The 15,463-nt window shown below is 40.8% G+C and overlaps 1 protein-coding gene across 1 annotated transcript; it reads left to right on the top strand.

Moving 5' to 3' along the window:
- The first annotated feature begins 28 nt into the window (after nucleotides 1–28).
- Nucleotides 29–15,160, top strand: LOC105925761 (nuclear cap-binding protein subunit 1). The gene is made up of 23 exons (XM_012861759.3): nucleotides 29–204; nucleotides 2,232–2,320; nucleotides 2,414–2,514; nucleotides 2,594–2,750; nucleotides 2,832–2,939; nucleotides 3,087–3,208; nucleotides 3,291–3,360; nucleotides 5,017–5,232; nucleotides 5,345–5,442; nucleotides 5,528–5,591; nucleotides 6,348–6,458; nucleotides 8,591–8,655; nucleotides 8,727–8,789; nucleotides 8,891–8,965; nucleotides 9,169–9,272; nucleotides 9,366–9,488; nucleotides 9,700–9,802; nucleotides 11,499–11,592; nucleotides 11,672–11,775; nucleotides 11,877–11,994; nucleotides 12,207–12,350; nucleotides 14,186–14,299; nucleotides 14,588–15,160. The coding sequence occupies exons 1-23, from the start codon at nucleotides 171–173 to the stop codon at nucleotides 14,699–14,701; spliced, it is 2,391 nt and encodes a 796-aa protein (XP_012717213.1). The 5' UTR covers nucleotides 29–170; the 3' UTR covers nucleotides 14,702–15,160.
- Nucleotides 15,161–15,463: the final 303 nt, after the last annotated feature.

Here is a 15,463-nt window from a genome sequence, read left to right as displayed (position 1 = left end):
AACCCACGATGCCCCGGATGTGCTTCACTTGAATCAGACCGCTGTTATTTCCCTACCGTGTGAGCGTCGATTCACGGGCAGACAAGCCGCTTGTTTAATCGACTTTCTGTTTGTTTATCGCCACAGTTTCCCACGGAGTGCTGTTGCGTGTTTAATAGGCGGTGTTAAAGATGTCCAGGAGGCGACACAGCGATGAGAATGACGGTAAGTCTGCGGATGTGCACCTCAGCCGTTAGGCTAATAACGATAGCGCGTTTGCGCTTCATTTGCGCATGCTGGTGGCTTACTTGTTATTTTATTATATTATATATATTATTTTGTTTGCAACATCGAGCGGTAAAGACGCATTTAAAACGAATGTTATTTTTTTTTTGCCAATTCTCACTGCCATTGAACCGTGAGTTGTTAGCTCGTGCCAAGAGCCGCGGCGGAACTAACCGGTTATCTCACCGTTAGCTGTCTTTTGGCTAACTGCTGAAATTATATGGGGGCGGTACCGCTCAACAGATTTATAGTAACTAGTGTTATTTGCTCACTTCATGTGTGGTCGCTGACTTTAAATTTTAAGTTTTTGCACTTTAATTTCATGCACGGTACAAAATCTGTGTCATTTTAATGTCAGCTTTGTTCAAAGTCAACAAGAGAACCGCGGAATGCTTGGTGTTTGTTTTAAATTTATCCATCCGTCGTGATTTTCCTTAATGGGACGATCTGCTGTTTTGGCACACATACAATTCAAATTCGGTAAAATATTGCTCATTACTTGTGAAATCCTTCTTTATAAATAGTAAATAATTATAAAGAATTGCGTCTTTATTATTTTGTTTATTATTATTTTACATCTATGCAAATTTCTTTCAAGCTCAGCTTCCAGATCAACCATTCAGTCTTATTTTTTATAACAGTTAATTGGCTCCTGCTAGTCTTTTAGGTCTAATTTTCTCTCAGAGGGTGGAGGAGTGGTGGTCTAGTGGTTAGAAAGCACTTGTGTCCTGTAGAGGCTGCTTGGTTCCTGGTTCAACTCCCACAGACCACTCTCGGTCCCTGAGCAAGACCCTTAGCTGCAGAATACTCCCTGGGCGCTGCAGAGTGGGACGGGTTAAATGAAGAGGACACATTTCATTAGGATGTATGTTACAGTAATAATAATAATAATAATAATAATAATAATTATTATTATTATTATTATTATTATTATTATTATTATTATTATTATTATTATAAACAGCTACACAGGACATTCTGCTGGTATTCTTCTTCAAAGTTAACATTAAAATTATATTTGTACATTACATAAAATATTATTTGATGATGATAATTGTTTGTTTGTTAAATCTGTATGCTATTTAAAAAAAAAATATGAATATGGCATCTATAGCTCCTTAGATCAAGTCGGGCGAAAAACCATAACAGAATAAATGGTTTATGGTTTATAAGCTGTTTTTTAAATATCTATTTACAAGAGGTTTATTTAGAACAGGTCCAATGAGCCTTTATTTTATTAGATTCATTCCTTCTGTTTCTAGACAGTTGTAAAAAGCATGGTTTGAATACCAATGATATAAGTAATATACAGGAAAAAATACATACATTTTATGTTTCCATTAGCATATAGTGGTTTTCCATCCTGGTCCTCCAGACCCAGCGTCCTGCTTGCTTTAGGCGTTCCCTGCTGCCACATGCCTGATTTGAAATGAGGATTAAAGAAGTCGGCTAGTGTGAAAGCCCGTTCAGCACAGCAGCTTTTTGTGCTTAGAGTCTAAGCAGGTAGTTGTCAGGTTTTAAATGTCTTTTTTCCAATATGCACAAAGCTACAAAAGATGCGCTCTGACATCTGTTTACCTGCTGACCAAGAACAAAAATCGAATTGACCCACACTGGTTTTATTATTCATATTTGTCACAATTAGATTAAAAAGCAATAATTGGATCACTGATATTTACCCAGTTTACTAAGATCAATTATAACTAAATTATTTCGATTCTTGTCTGTTGGATTTATAAAACTCTGTGTATCAGTTCAGATGTAAACCAATCCTTAGTTCTCATTAATAAATGTCTGTATACTCTTTCTTTTTGAGTTTAGAGCTCAGAAACTGATTTTGTTCTGTTACATTGCTGAATGATAACTTGATCCAAATTTAAAACTTCTATATAAAACGGCTGTTTTGTACTTGGTTGTCTGTCCATCCTTTCTTCCTCTGAGCCTTTTGTGGATCTCTGCCTCACCAGGTGGCCAAGCTCACAAGAGGAGGAGAACATCTGAGCCCATCGAGATAGAAGATCGCCTGGAGTCGCTGATATGTCGAGTAGGAGAAAAGGTAAGAAGGCTGCACCGACTATAGCTGTCTCACTGGAAATTAAAATAAGAATGCCAGCATTTATATATGAAGTATTTTTTTCTTGGTCTTTAGAGCACTTCTTCCCTCGAGAGCAACCTGGAGGGCCTCGCAGGTGTCTTGGAGGCAGACCTTCCGAACTACAAGAACAAAATCCTGCGTATTTTATGCGCCGTGTAAGTTTTTAAAAGTTGTTTCCGTTGAATGGAATTAGTTTCGGCCGGTTGTTTTCACTGAGGTGTCGTCTGTCGACAGCGCTCGCCTGCTGCCGGAGAAGCTCACCGTCTACACAACTCTAGTCGGCCTCCTCAACGCCAGGAACTACAACTTTGGGGGCGAGTTTGTAGAGGCGATGATCAGGCAGCTGAAGGAGACATTAAAAAACAACCTCTACAATGAAGCAGTTTACTTGGTACTTTTACTTTTTAACAGTTTAAATCGCTTCAGCTGTGCTTTTATTCTCAAAGATCATGTCTCTGCCTGCTTTCTTCAGGTGCGCTTTCTGTCCGATTTGGTCAACTGTCATGTCATTGCTGCCCCATCTATGGTGGTAATGTTTGAAAATTTTGTCAGTGTGACTCAGGAGGAAGACGTGCCACAGGTAATTAAATTATTAAATACGTATTGCATGTTAAAGGTTTACAGAAACAGATTTTGAAACACGTGTCCATTTGTAGTCGCGCCGGACTCCATCTTGTACCCATTATCTGTTCCAGGTTGTTTAAAACGGTCTCGTTTCCTTCTACAGGTTCGATCGGACTGGTTTGTGTATGTGGTTCTGTCCTGTCTTCCCTGGGTCGGTAAGGAGCTTTATGAGAAGAAGGACGTTGAGATGGACCGGCTCCTCAGTCAGATTGAAGGCTACCTCAAGTGTGTTGCGTGCCTTTGGGTTTTCCATACTGTCTGGTGTGTTTCTTTAAGTAGTTTCACGCTGCGCTGTCTGAATTTTTAGGAGGAGAGTGAAGACTCACGTCCCCATGCTGCAGGTGTGGACAGCAGAGAAGCCCCACCCACAGGAAGAGGTGAGGTCCTGCGCTGGCGTCGGATCCACTGTTTTCCTACATTATAGTCATTAAGTCACATTTTGAGAGATCTTTGTGCACTTTGTTGCAAAATATCCCAACGTGGAAATATAATGATCAATAAATCACGTGTAAAGCTGCTCTGGAGAGATGTGTGCTGGTATCTGCAGAAGAAATGGGTGTTTCTGCTAAAAAAAAACAACCATAAAGCTGTATTTATGAAATGTGTACTTAAAAACTCGTTTGTTTATTAATTGTGCAGCAAATGCACTGTCTCAGCAGGAAACGGATTTATTTTAACCACCAAAGAAACTAAGAGATGAGCGTAGCTGTGTTTTAGGCTTTATAGCTGATGTTTTTGTTTTCACTCCATTAAAAAAAGACAAGACTCTGACTAGCTCCCTCCCTCCAACTGCCTAGCAGCTAATATTAGTTCAGATAATTTAACCCTGATGTGTGCGCGCTTCAGATTGGTCTGGGTTACTTAAATTATCAGCAGCTTCTCAGACTTACTTGAACCAGCACGGCAGATGACGATGACTCCATATCCTCTGCAGGATGGTACAATACAAAACTAAAAATATGAGTCTTTTTTTTGCCCAAAGCAGTTTGAGGAGCGTCTATTTTATAACACAACAGATTAACTAAGATTTAACTTCCTGCAAACCTTCACAATAAGAGCCTTTAGCATATATGTTTCACTCTCTGAACGTCAAACATTGTGTTTCACATAAAGTTAGTTTACCGTTTCCTCTCTGGATGCCTGCGTGCCGTATTCACTCAATGAGCCGCAGCTTTTAGTTTGTGTCTGACTTCAGATTTTAAAGGAGCAGACGTCAGATTTGTTATTTAGTCACAGCTTGTAAAAATAAAATAAAAATGCATGCTGAAGACACCAAAAGTAATGCTTTGGAGACAGAAATTAGAATTTACTGCTGACTAAAAAAATCATCTCAAAAACAGAAACTGAATGGCTCTTTATGTAAATAGATAAATTTAGCGCACAGTAAGGCTTTAATGACTAACCTGAGCACTGAATGGCTGCCATCATCCACAACAAGGTTAAGTCACAAAATGTTACTTTAGAAGGTGAATGCTCAGAGGGACATTTATTATAATTTATTGATATTTTCTGATAAACTAAACTTTTGGTTTTCATCAGCTGTAAGCCATTATAATCAAAGTTAAAATGATTATAAAAAAGCTAAAATAGCTCTGCTTGATATTGAGTTTCACTTTTTGAACTGACTAAAAGAAATCCAACATTGATCTGTTTGTAAAGGGAATATAAGAGAGGACCCTTTAATTAATTAACGTATGAAAACGTCGGTTTCACTGGAATTTCAGTTATTGTAGTGAGAAATGTGTCCTAACTTTTCCAATCTAAAAGTTGTTCCATTTTCCAGTTTTTACTTATTTAAAGTGTATCATAACAAAGACAAATGGTCTCGTTCTCAAGGTAAACCTTAACAGATTTGATTTATCCTGTGAATATTATTGATATGAAACTAAGTTACACTCATCAAAAATTTGACTAAAGCTAGAAATAATGTAATTAAAAGGAAAACTCTTCTTTGGTGCTGTAACTATCAAAGGTTTACTTGCAGTGAATGTTAAATGAAATAACTGAATAACTCGGTTAAATGTCCTTTTCAGTACCTGGACTGCCTGTGGGCCCAGATCCAGAAGCTGAAGAAAGACCGCTGGCAGGAGCGCCACATCCTCCGTCCGTACATCGCCTTCGACAGCGTGCTCTGCGAGGCCCTGCAGCACAACCTGCCCCCCTTCACCCCGCCGGGACACATGCCCGACGCCCAGTACCCCATCCCCCGGGTCATCTTCCGCATGTTTGACTACACCGATGCCCCGGAGGTTCGTAGGTCTCTGCCGATTGGTCCGACGGCGATCCGGGTCAGATTCTCAGGACAAAGATGGAGGTTTCCCCCTTTTTTTACCAACGGGGTGTTTGTTTTTGTCTCTACAGGGTCCCGTCATGCCAGGCAGCCACTCTGTGGAGAGGTTTGTGATTGAAGAGAACCTGCACCATATCATCAAAACTCACTGGAGAGAGAGGAAAACATGGTGGGTGGGGAGCATGATTAACGAGCTGAACATGGCGTCACTGTGCAGAGGAAGTAAAGCTGTGCTGTTGGTTTTAACCCTCCAGTGCTGCGCAGTTACTCAGTTACCCCGGGAAAAACAAGATCCCGCTCAACTATCACATCGTGGAGGTATTTTCTTTTTCTCTTGGTTCTTTAAACAAGCTGTCTGTGAAATCCGTCTAGTGCAGGGGTGTCAAACATACGGCCCGCGGGCCGGATCCGGCCCGCCGAACAATTTAGTCCGGCCCTGTGGCTAAATGCATTATCATTATAAAAAAAGTGTCCTGTCTGACAACGTGGCAATAAGATGCCACAAAGAGCTCATCAGATTTGACTTTCACAAGTGGACAAGATAAAAGGAAGAAAATGATAAAACAATTATTGTAAAAAACATGTACTTCGTTTAATTGAAAATATGCAGTTCCTATATTGTCCACGAGGGGTGCTCTGTTTTAATTAGCAGATTAAGCTTCAGGTGTGGAAAAATTCAAATAATTTCTTAATTTGTATCTGTTTGATGTGTTTGGTCATGCAGGACAGTGTTTTTAAGTTCCAAAAAATGTGAATAAATGTTTTTCAACATTGTTCATTCACTGTGATCAGTTCTTATGCATAATGCACAAGTAAATGTTTAACTGAGTAAAAGTATTGTTGAAATTGCACATACTTTTCTTAAAAACGCTGAGGTTATTCATAATGTGTAAAAGTGAAATTAACTTAATATAAAAATCAACAACAAGTCCACATTTATTAGTTCTATTTAATCTTGCAATGAGTTTACTCGTGTGGCCCTCTTGAGATCAGATTAAACTGTATGCGGCCCCTCAACCAAAATTAGTTTGACACCCCTGGTCTAGTGTAACGGGTGAGCTTCTTTTGTTTCAGGTGATCTTCGGAGAACTTTTCCAGCTGCCGTTGCCGCCCCAGATTGACGTCATGTACACTACGCTTCTCATTGAGCTCTGCAAACTGCAGCCGGGGTCGCTCCCCCAAGTTGTATCCTTTATGGCCTCCGCTGCAAGAAAAAACAAGAGACGCTTTTAATTTTTATAAATATTTTTTACTCCTGCAGAAAAATTAAGTTGCCAACAGGTCAGAATCAGAGATACGCTGCCTTAAAAAGTTGTCAGCAGTTTCCAGAGTTCTGGATCTTAGCATCAGAGCCACGTGGGCCTCTTGGCTGCTTCTCTGATAAACGGTCTTCACCCGGCCTGTCTGTAGGGAGACCACCGTGGCTGGGTATGTGCAGTGGAGCTACGCCGTTCCTTTTTTAGATGTTTGAACAGTGTTTGGTGAAGTGATCAGGTTTTTAATTATAAAATGGTTTTAAGACCCATTGTCATATTCTTTTTATGCTGATTTGTCAAAGAAAAACGAAATAAAATGCATCACAGTTTGTGGTTGAAACTTCACAAACAAAATGTACTCTGCTTGGGTAAAAGATAAAAAAAGGTCACACACTTGTTGGACTGCCTTTAGCTTTGATTACGGCACGCATTCACTGTGGTTTGTTTCCATAAGCTTCTGCATGTCACTAGATTTATTTCTACCCAGTGATGCATTAAATTTTCACCAAGATCTTGCATTGATGATGGTAGAGTCTGCCCGCTTCTCCAGCACATCCCAAAGGTGCTGGACTCTGTGGAAGCCAATCCATGTGTGAAAATGAAGTCTGATGCTCCGTGAACCACTCTTTCACAATTAGAGCCCATTGAATCCTGGAATTGTCATCTTGGAAATGCATTGATGGAACAACCTGGACATTCAGGTAGGCAGCTGACCTCATGCTTTGAGCTCAAACTGTTGCTGAACCAGACCTGACCAACTGCAGCAACCCCACATCACAGCAATACCCCCACAGGCTGGTACAGCAGGCGCTAGGCATGATGGGAGCATCACTTCACCTGCCTCTCTTCTCACCCTGATGTGCTCATCACTCTGGAGAAGGATAAATCTGGACTCATCAGACAACAAGACCTTCTTCCAGTCCTCCAGAGTCCAATCCTTATGCTCCCTAGCAAACTTCAGCCTTTTTTTTCCCCAGCTAGCCTCACTGATTTGTGGTTTCCTTAAGGGTACACAGCTGAACAGTTCCTTGAGGTCCCGGGAACGGCTCTTACTTTCACTATTAAATATAACCCGCAGTTCTACTGTTGGTTTTTCTTTGATTTGATTTCACCAAACCTTTAAGTGATCGCCGATCACGATAGTTCAGGATTTTTTTTCTAACTTTTTAATAATGCGTCGGGCGGTTCTCAGACTCATTTTAGTAGTTTCTGCAATCTCCTCGGATGTTTTCTCTATTTGATGCGCTCCAATGACATAGACTGACATATTTCGCCACGCCTACAGGATGCGTCGTTTCAACATGGATGTTTAGGAAATAAGAAGCTACTCATTGCATCAGCTGGGGTTAAATAACTTGTTGCTGAGAGACCATCACCCATGCAGTAATTACCCAATAAGAGGCTCATACTTATTTGCTTAGTTAAATTCAGGTGATGACTTTTTTTTTTTTGGCCAGGCTATGTGTAATGTCAACCTCTAAAATTATTATTTTCAGCCTTTTCAACAGAATCATTTGCTGGTGTGCTGCAACCTGCTGGTAAGGGCCGGGGTCTGAAGGCCTTTGGCTATTTTCTACACTGCAAAAACAGAACTAAAAATAAGTAAAATTTTCTTGAAATTAGCATATTTGTCCTTGATTTGAGCAGCTAAATAAGATTATCTGCCAATGGAAAGGGTATTTTTACCCCTAAAATAAGATAATTAGATATAATGCACTGGAAATAAGTTGATGAAGATGAGTTCTTCCTATTTTAAGTGCAAACATCTTATTCCATTGGCAGATAATCTTATTTAGCTGCTCAAATCAAGGACAAATACGCTAATTTCAAGAAAATTGTACTTATTTTTAGTATAGTTTAGTCTGTTTTTGCAGTGTACTGTTGAATGCGGAGCGGGAGCGTTGTGGCGTTTAAAAAGACCGATGCTTTAGGTTGTTTTGGTGGTTGAGACCTCCTTTCTGGCACGGTCTGTCTACTGGCAGGAGAACACGAGTTATTTACTGAGAACCGGACCTGTTCTCTGGTCAGTAGCAGAATGGTACCTTAACGTCTTGCTGCCAGCTGGCCCAGGCCACAGAGATGCTTTACATGAGACTGGACACCATGAACACCACCTGCATAGACAGGTAACGATGCCTGAAACGTTCCCTCTTTGTTCCAGTGTTCGCTATTCTCATCCCTCTGTTTCCTTCTGTAGATTCATCAATTGGTTTTCCCACCATCTGAGCAACTTCCAGTTCCGATGGAGCTGGGATGACTGGTGAGCGCCGCGTGGCGGAGATGTATATTCTCCAAAAAACCCGTTTAAACTTTGTTTAATCTTGTCCTTTTTTTTTTTTTTTTTTTTTTTTATCTATAAAGGGCAGACTGCTTGACTCTGGATCTAGACAAGCCAAAGCCCAAGTTTGTCAAAGAGGTCCTTGAGAAGTCGATGAGGTATTAAACCGTTTTTCAGATTTCAGTCGGACCGAGTTGGAGTAAACATGATGCTTAAGGGGAAATAAATCATTCTAGATTTTTGATTGTTGGTTAAATCTATCAGAAAGGCATTATATCAGCATTTTCTCCATGTGTAGAAGCTTGTTTACAGCGTAATGTCCTCCTGTTGCTTCATGTCTGTTTTGTTGCTTTACTCGCAGACTTTCGTACCATCAGAGGATTGTGGACATCGTCCCTCCAACGTTCTCGGCCCTCATCCCAGCTGATCCCATCTTTTCTTTCAAATACGGGGATGAGAGTGGCTGTAAGGTTTATGCTCTTTGTTGCATTATTTTTGCTCTTTCAGCCAGGTTCTCGTTCTGATGGACATATTTATTATGTCTCTGTTCCCTCACAGCCTCGTTACCAGGTTACCCGGTTTCCGTTAACGTTTCCAACGCGATAAAGAACCGAGCCTCCAACGAGGAAATCCTCACCATCCTCAAAGAAGTCCCCAACCCCAACCAGGAGGATGACGACGGTTTGTGTTTTTTTTTTTTTTACTTCGTGTTATTTTAACTTTGAGATCAGATTTCTCTTTGTAAAAATGTGTTTGGTAGAAAAGTTGTGGTCCCTCTCACTGTTAGTTAATAGTAAACTTCAATTCCTTGCTTTCCAACCTGGTGGATGAGTGTTGTTGTTTCTATATAATTTTTTTTTTGTGTCTTTTTCTTGATGTCCTGCTGCTGCAGATGAGGGCGAAACCTTCAACCCGCTGAAGATCGACGTGTTTCTGCAAACCCTTCTCCATCTGGCAGCTAAATCCTTCAGCCACTCCTTCAGCGCGCTCGGCAAGTAGGTTTCTGACCGCGAAGGTTACTGAATTATACGCCACACGTTTTACAAGCAGGGATAAATGCTGCCAGCAGTTTGTCCTAAGAAGAGTTTTTCTTTTATTTTTCGTGATAAAATCTATAAGTTAAAGTTCATCACACCTTCAGTCGCTGCTTTGCTATGAAAGGTTTGCTTAAAAAAAGAGATTAGAAATTCCTTTATTGTTCTACAATGGGGGAAATTCTGCTGTGAAAGTGGCAAAAACACAGTTACACACCAGTAATAATCATGAAAAACAAATTAATCTAATCTGAAGTTAGCTCTAAAGCAGCAGATAATGAACTTATGTAAAAGACTAAAAAAAAAAATACCAGAGTAAATGTTGCACGGTTATTGATAACAAGGCATACTGAGATAAAAAGGTGAAATATTCTAGTTAAAGAGTAGAAAAACTGGAAAAACGGCAGCCTATTATAGAACTATGTGAGATATTAAACACTGTTTTCTTAATTTTTGAGCTCCACAGTATAATGAATCATAATTCTCTGCAATATCACAGCTGTACAGGACTGCTTGGTTGGATGTTATTCAGTCATTTTGTACATGGAAGACATTTTTCAGCCAGCCGGATGGGCTGATGGTCCTAATAACCTCACCTGATGCATGTTTGGTGGCAGAGAGACTCAATCTAACTGAGAACAGTGAAGACATTGTTTAAGGTTAAAGAAGAATCCTAAAAATGGGGGTTAATCATAATATTTTCAGAAATTGGATCAAAAATGCTTTTCCCTGTAAAATTGTATCTTATTTAAAAGTAAAAATTTTTCATCAACTTTATTTACTGTGAAACACATTATAAAGGTTTACATTGATGCTTCCGAGCTTTTTTTCTGTTATGGTTTATTTGCTTCCAGCTAATTTAAGATTAAACCATCAGACCAATCAAAAAACTAACCTTGCCTGCAACATGATTTCATAAACACACGAGAATCCGTCTTGAACCGCTCCGGCTCCAACCAATCACGTCGCAGTATTGTAGTTTAAGGCGGGACATAAAGCTGTGAGGAAAGCAAGAGCTGCTGTGCAGAACTTAGAGTGCTACACATTTTCAACGTGGCAGGCCAGGTTGATTAAAAAAAAACTGTAATACAGAAATGTGGGCTTCATACTTGCTTAATCATGCCAAATATCTTCAGCTGCTTTCCGTTTCTACTGATTATTTTCAATACAGAAATAAAAAATCTTGCTGAGGACCATCACTCCAGGACTGGGCTTTGTCCCCTCGGCTCTAAATATTAAACAATTACCCATATTACCATTAAAACTGAATGAATAATCCTTATTTTCCCAATACATTAAGGCCACACTTAGTAGCCACATAATATCCCAAACCAGCAACACTGCTAAGAAGAAACAATAATACAGCAACCCAGTAAAATTAGTACAAGTATAAATTCAGCTACATTGAATAATCCTAAAATGTTTTATTTACAGCACCTCTTCCATTGAAATGTGCTGTGTGGAAATTTTTAGTCTCGTTATCCTCGTTTCCATCCATCAGACTCTGTTGTTTGTTCTACAAGTTGCAGCCAATCAGCCGACGGGTTTTTGTTTCGGTGGCCTCTGGAAAAGCCTGTTTTATTTTGTAGAAGGTGCCGTAGCATCACGTAAAAGACTCGACGACTCTCACGGATCTCGACGGGTTTCATCCTTTCAGGTTTCATGAGATCCTTAAAGCCCTGACGGAAAGCGACGACGGGAAGCTGCACATCCTTAAAGTGGTGTACGAAGTGTGGAGGAACCATCCGCAGGTAAAAAAACAAAACAAAAACTGCTCAGTGACGAGGGATGCGTGGAAATAAGAACAGTAATGAGCTGTTTGTGTTTCAGATGATCGCTCAGTTGGTGGATAAAATGATCCGGACACAGATCGTGGATTGTGCCGCCGTGGCCAACTGGCTCTTCTCTCAGGACATGGCTCACGAGTTCACCAGGTGAGGAACTCCGAAGGAAAATCATCGTTTTTGGTCAACTGTCGTAGGAAAATTCATTCTCACTCTCTTTCTGCCTTCGTCTGCAACCTGGATTGGTTTAGACTTTTCATCTGGGAGATCCTGCACTCAACCATCCGAAAGATGAACAAACACGTGCAGAAGATCCAGAAGGAGCTGGAGGAAGCTAAAGACAAGCTGGAGAAACAGCAGCACAAGCGGGTAACCCTGCAAACAAACTCTGTGTCTCATTAGATGCATCACAACTCTGGGTTATGTCCAATGAGCTGCAGAAATATTGGCATTAACCGGTTAACCCTCCATAAACGGTCTAAAATGAGGCCAATCTGCTGTTAAAGCGAGAAACGTATAAACATGACTGGAAGCACCAGCGTGGAACCCTCAGACACATCGTCCTGTTTGTGTCCCGACAGCGGGACAGCGGGGACGACGAGGACATGGAGAAAAACAGCGAGGAGGACGATGAGGGTCAGCTGGAGGAGCAGATCGAGAAGCTGCAGGAGAAGGTGGAGTCGGCTCAGAGCGAGCAGAAGAACCTCTTCCTCGTCATCTTCCAGGTACGGCCCGCCGCATCAGAACATCGTTTATGAAAAGGTTCCACCAGCTAAATGTAACGGCTGTTCCTGCAGTAAAAACATCAGCTGGTCCACGTCATAACACGCATCTGGAAACGTGCTTTATTCATGTAAATGGACCGAGCGGAGCTCAGAACCCAGCAGGCTGGGTCTCCTGGAGAAACTGAGCTCCTTCAGCAAAGACAGGTGGACAAATCTGAGCTTGAGCTTTGTAGCAGAGTAACACCAACAGACGGCGATCAGTCGGATGTTTGATCTGCTGAAACTCAACCTGCTGCTGACCAGCAGCGAGAACCGGGACGGAACGTCCTGCCACTCATTTCTTCTTCTTTTCCAAAACCATCACTTGTTTACCACAGAGACAGCGTGTCAATAGGGGGCGCTAGGGCACCGCCCCCATTAAGGTTACTAGACAAAAGTGTCGCCATGTTAAACATAAATTAGAACATAAAAAGTAGGGCGCTCTGGTGGTGCAGTGGGTAGCGCGACGCATGTATGGAGGCCTTAGTCCTCGACGCGGTCGACCCGGGTTTAACTCTGACCCGCGGTCCTTTGCCGCATGTCTCTCCCCCCTCTACCGCCCTCCTTCCTGTCAGCCTACCGTGTTAAAAAGCGAGACACTAGAGCCGTGAAAAATCTCAAAAATAAAAAGTAATTATGCTGGTGAAGATTCTGAGTCATCCATGTCATGGTCATTCCAAAAAAAGGTAAAAAACAAAGCAACTGGACTTGTTTTCCGTAGTTGAAGACGTTTCGCTTCCTCTCCAGGAAGCTTTCTCAATTCAAAAAGTCTGGAGTAATGTGGAGTAACAAGCTTTAATTAATTAAAAAGTAATCATCACATTAGTTGTCTCAAAGTGTGTCTGACCTTAGATTTTTGTCTTTATTTATTTGCGTTCATGTTCCAACAATTATTTTTTTTTTTTACTTTTTTTTTGTAGCGGTCTAATTCACTCTAAAAAAAACACGCTTGTGTTTTTGTAAAGCTTCTCTTCAAAGCACAGCCCTCCTGTGGCCAATCAGAGCTTTTTGTGTCTATATAGGCACACGATTAATTAATCTGATCATAATGCGTGTATATACACCTGGTTTCATTCATATTAGAACCACTCTGACATGCGCAGTTATCAAATTCCACCAAAAATATACAGAATTCAATAAAATTTTATTTGTATAGCGCCAATTCATGACACGTCATCTCAAGGCAGAAGGAGAAGAACTTCCGTCTTTGCTGAACAACAAATAAAAAAAAATAGAACAAGTTTGTCTTCAGAGCGCCCAGGCTGGACTTACACCAGCTTCTAGCTACAGTCGAAATGTTACTGAATAAATATTAATTTTCAGCTTTTTTATTGTTTCGAATATAAAGGTATCGAGCGCCCCGGCAGTTTTGCTTCCTGACGTATTTCTGGCGCTGAACAACACAGAGATATGTCACGTTTACGTCGGGCGCACATGCGGTTTGCTATATTCGGAATAACTTGATCCTGACAAGTGTTTATATATACTTTGATCGGATTAAGTTGGCATAAACCACCTCACCACCTCTCATTCAGATTATAATTTCATTCTGATTGATCTTAATCCGGTCACAATATTCCGAATGACTCGTTGACACGACGCTTTTTTATTCCGATTCACTTTTGTCCATTAAAACGTCGCTAATGCGAACTTGAGACCTGTACGGTTTTCCACAGGAAGAAACGGATGTCGTGTCGGATCCAGATGTCTGACATCAAAAGTTCACGACTCACTTTCTATTAATGGTAAATGTGATGAGATCAGAATAGTTTGACGTTTGTCTGTGTGTCCATCAGCGTTTCATCATGCTGCTGACGGAGCACCTCGTCCGCTGTGAGACGGGCAGCGTTGACGTCAGCACGCCCTGGTATAAGAACTGCATCGAGCGGCTCCAGCAGGTCTTCCTCATGGTGAGCACTTATGCAACCTTTTAGATAATTACAGGATTCAATCTTCCAAATGTTTTTTTTTTTTTTTTTAACTTTTAGAAACGGTGCACGAACCTGAAGTGTCAGGAGAAGTTTTGGGTTTAGTTTTCTGGAAACATTCAGTATTTCCAGGCACGACCGCTTCCAAGCTGTCATCACTCATTCTGCCTTTTCTTTTGAGCGTTTCTTTAGTTCCAGAGGTCCATCACCAGTAAGCACTTCTAAGTCTGCCTGTAAATCCTTAAAGTTCTTGTGTGTTTTGTCCCGCAGCACCATGGAACCATCCAGCAGTATATGGGAACGCTGGAGAACCTGCTGTTCACCGCTGAGCTCGACCCCCACATCCTGGCCGTCTACCAGCAGTTCTGCGCCCTGCAGCTCTGAGATGAAACTCTTGTTCACACATAATTTAACAAAGTGACGAGTTAGAAACTACCAGCTCTTGCATCAAGAATCTCCTCTTCAGACTTTTTTTATTTTTTTTATTTAACTGTTTTGTGTTCGTTGCCAACGTAGTCAGTCACATGCAGCCAGAACTGAATACGTCTGTCAGAGTAGGTCTCTCCGGCAGGACTCCTTCGTTAGTTTACAGTAACGGTCAATTTTATTTTCTTGTTTTTATTTTTAATTTTTTTTTTCTGCTTTTGGGTTTAGATGACTTTTACCTGCTGCTCGTGTTCTTATGAATGGATATTTTTTAAAACTACACGAACTGTCTGGGTCCAGACAGAGCAGAAGAAACGATCATAGGATAGAAGACCGAATCCAGAGAATGCTCTACTTTTTTATATTTGTTTTATGTGGAATTAGGAAGTGAATAAAACTCCAAAGTCTTTACCCACCTGCTGATGTGCGTTTTCATTATTGGTGCTAAAGGACTGACTGCAGATGCAAAAACGAGCTTAAAACTTAGACTTTTTTATTGTAACTTTACATTTCTTTTCCTCGGTTTGTTTAGCAGTGAGTTAAGTTAAAATCATTCAATAGTTGGACTTTTAACAGCAGATACTAAAACTTTATGCAGCTAATTGCTATGAGTATTTAAACTCTATAGCACATAATGACTAAAATGTTACTTTTCTTTACAAGAAAAATCAATGTACACAAGTCCTCACGCCCCCTTTGCAATGACATTAAAAGCTGAGC

Source organism: Fundulus heteroclitus, chromosome 23, assembly GCF_011125445.2.
Source record: "Fundulus heteroclitus isolate FHET01 chromosome 23, MU-UCD_Fhet_4.1, whole genome shotgun sequence".
Classification (NCBI taxonomy): domain Eukaryota; kingdom Metazoa; phylum Chordata; class Actinopteri; order Cyprinodontiformes; family Fundulidae; genus Fundulus; species Fundulus heteroclitus.
This window is presented reverse-complemented; position numbering and strand designations above follow the sequence as displayed.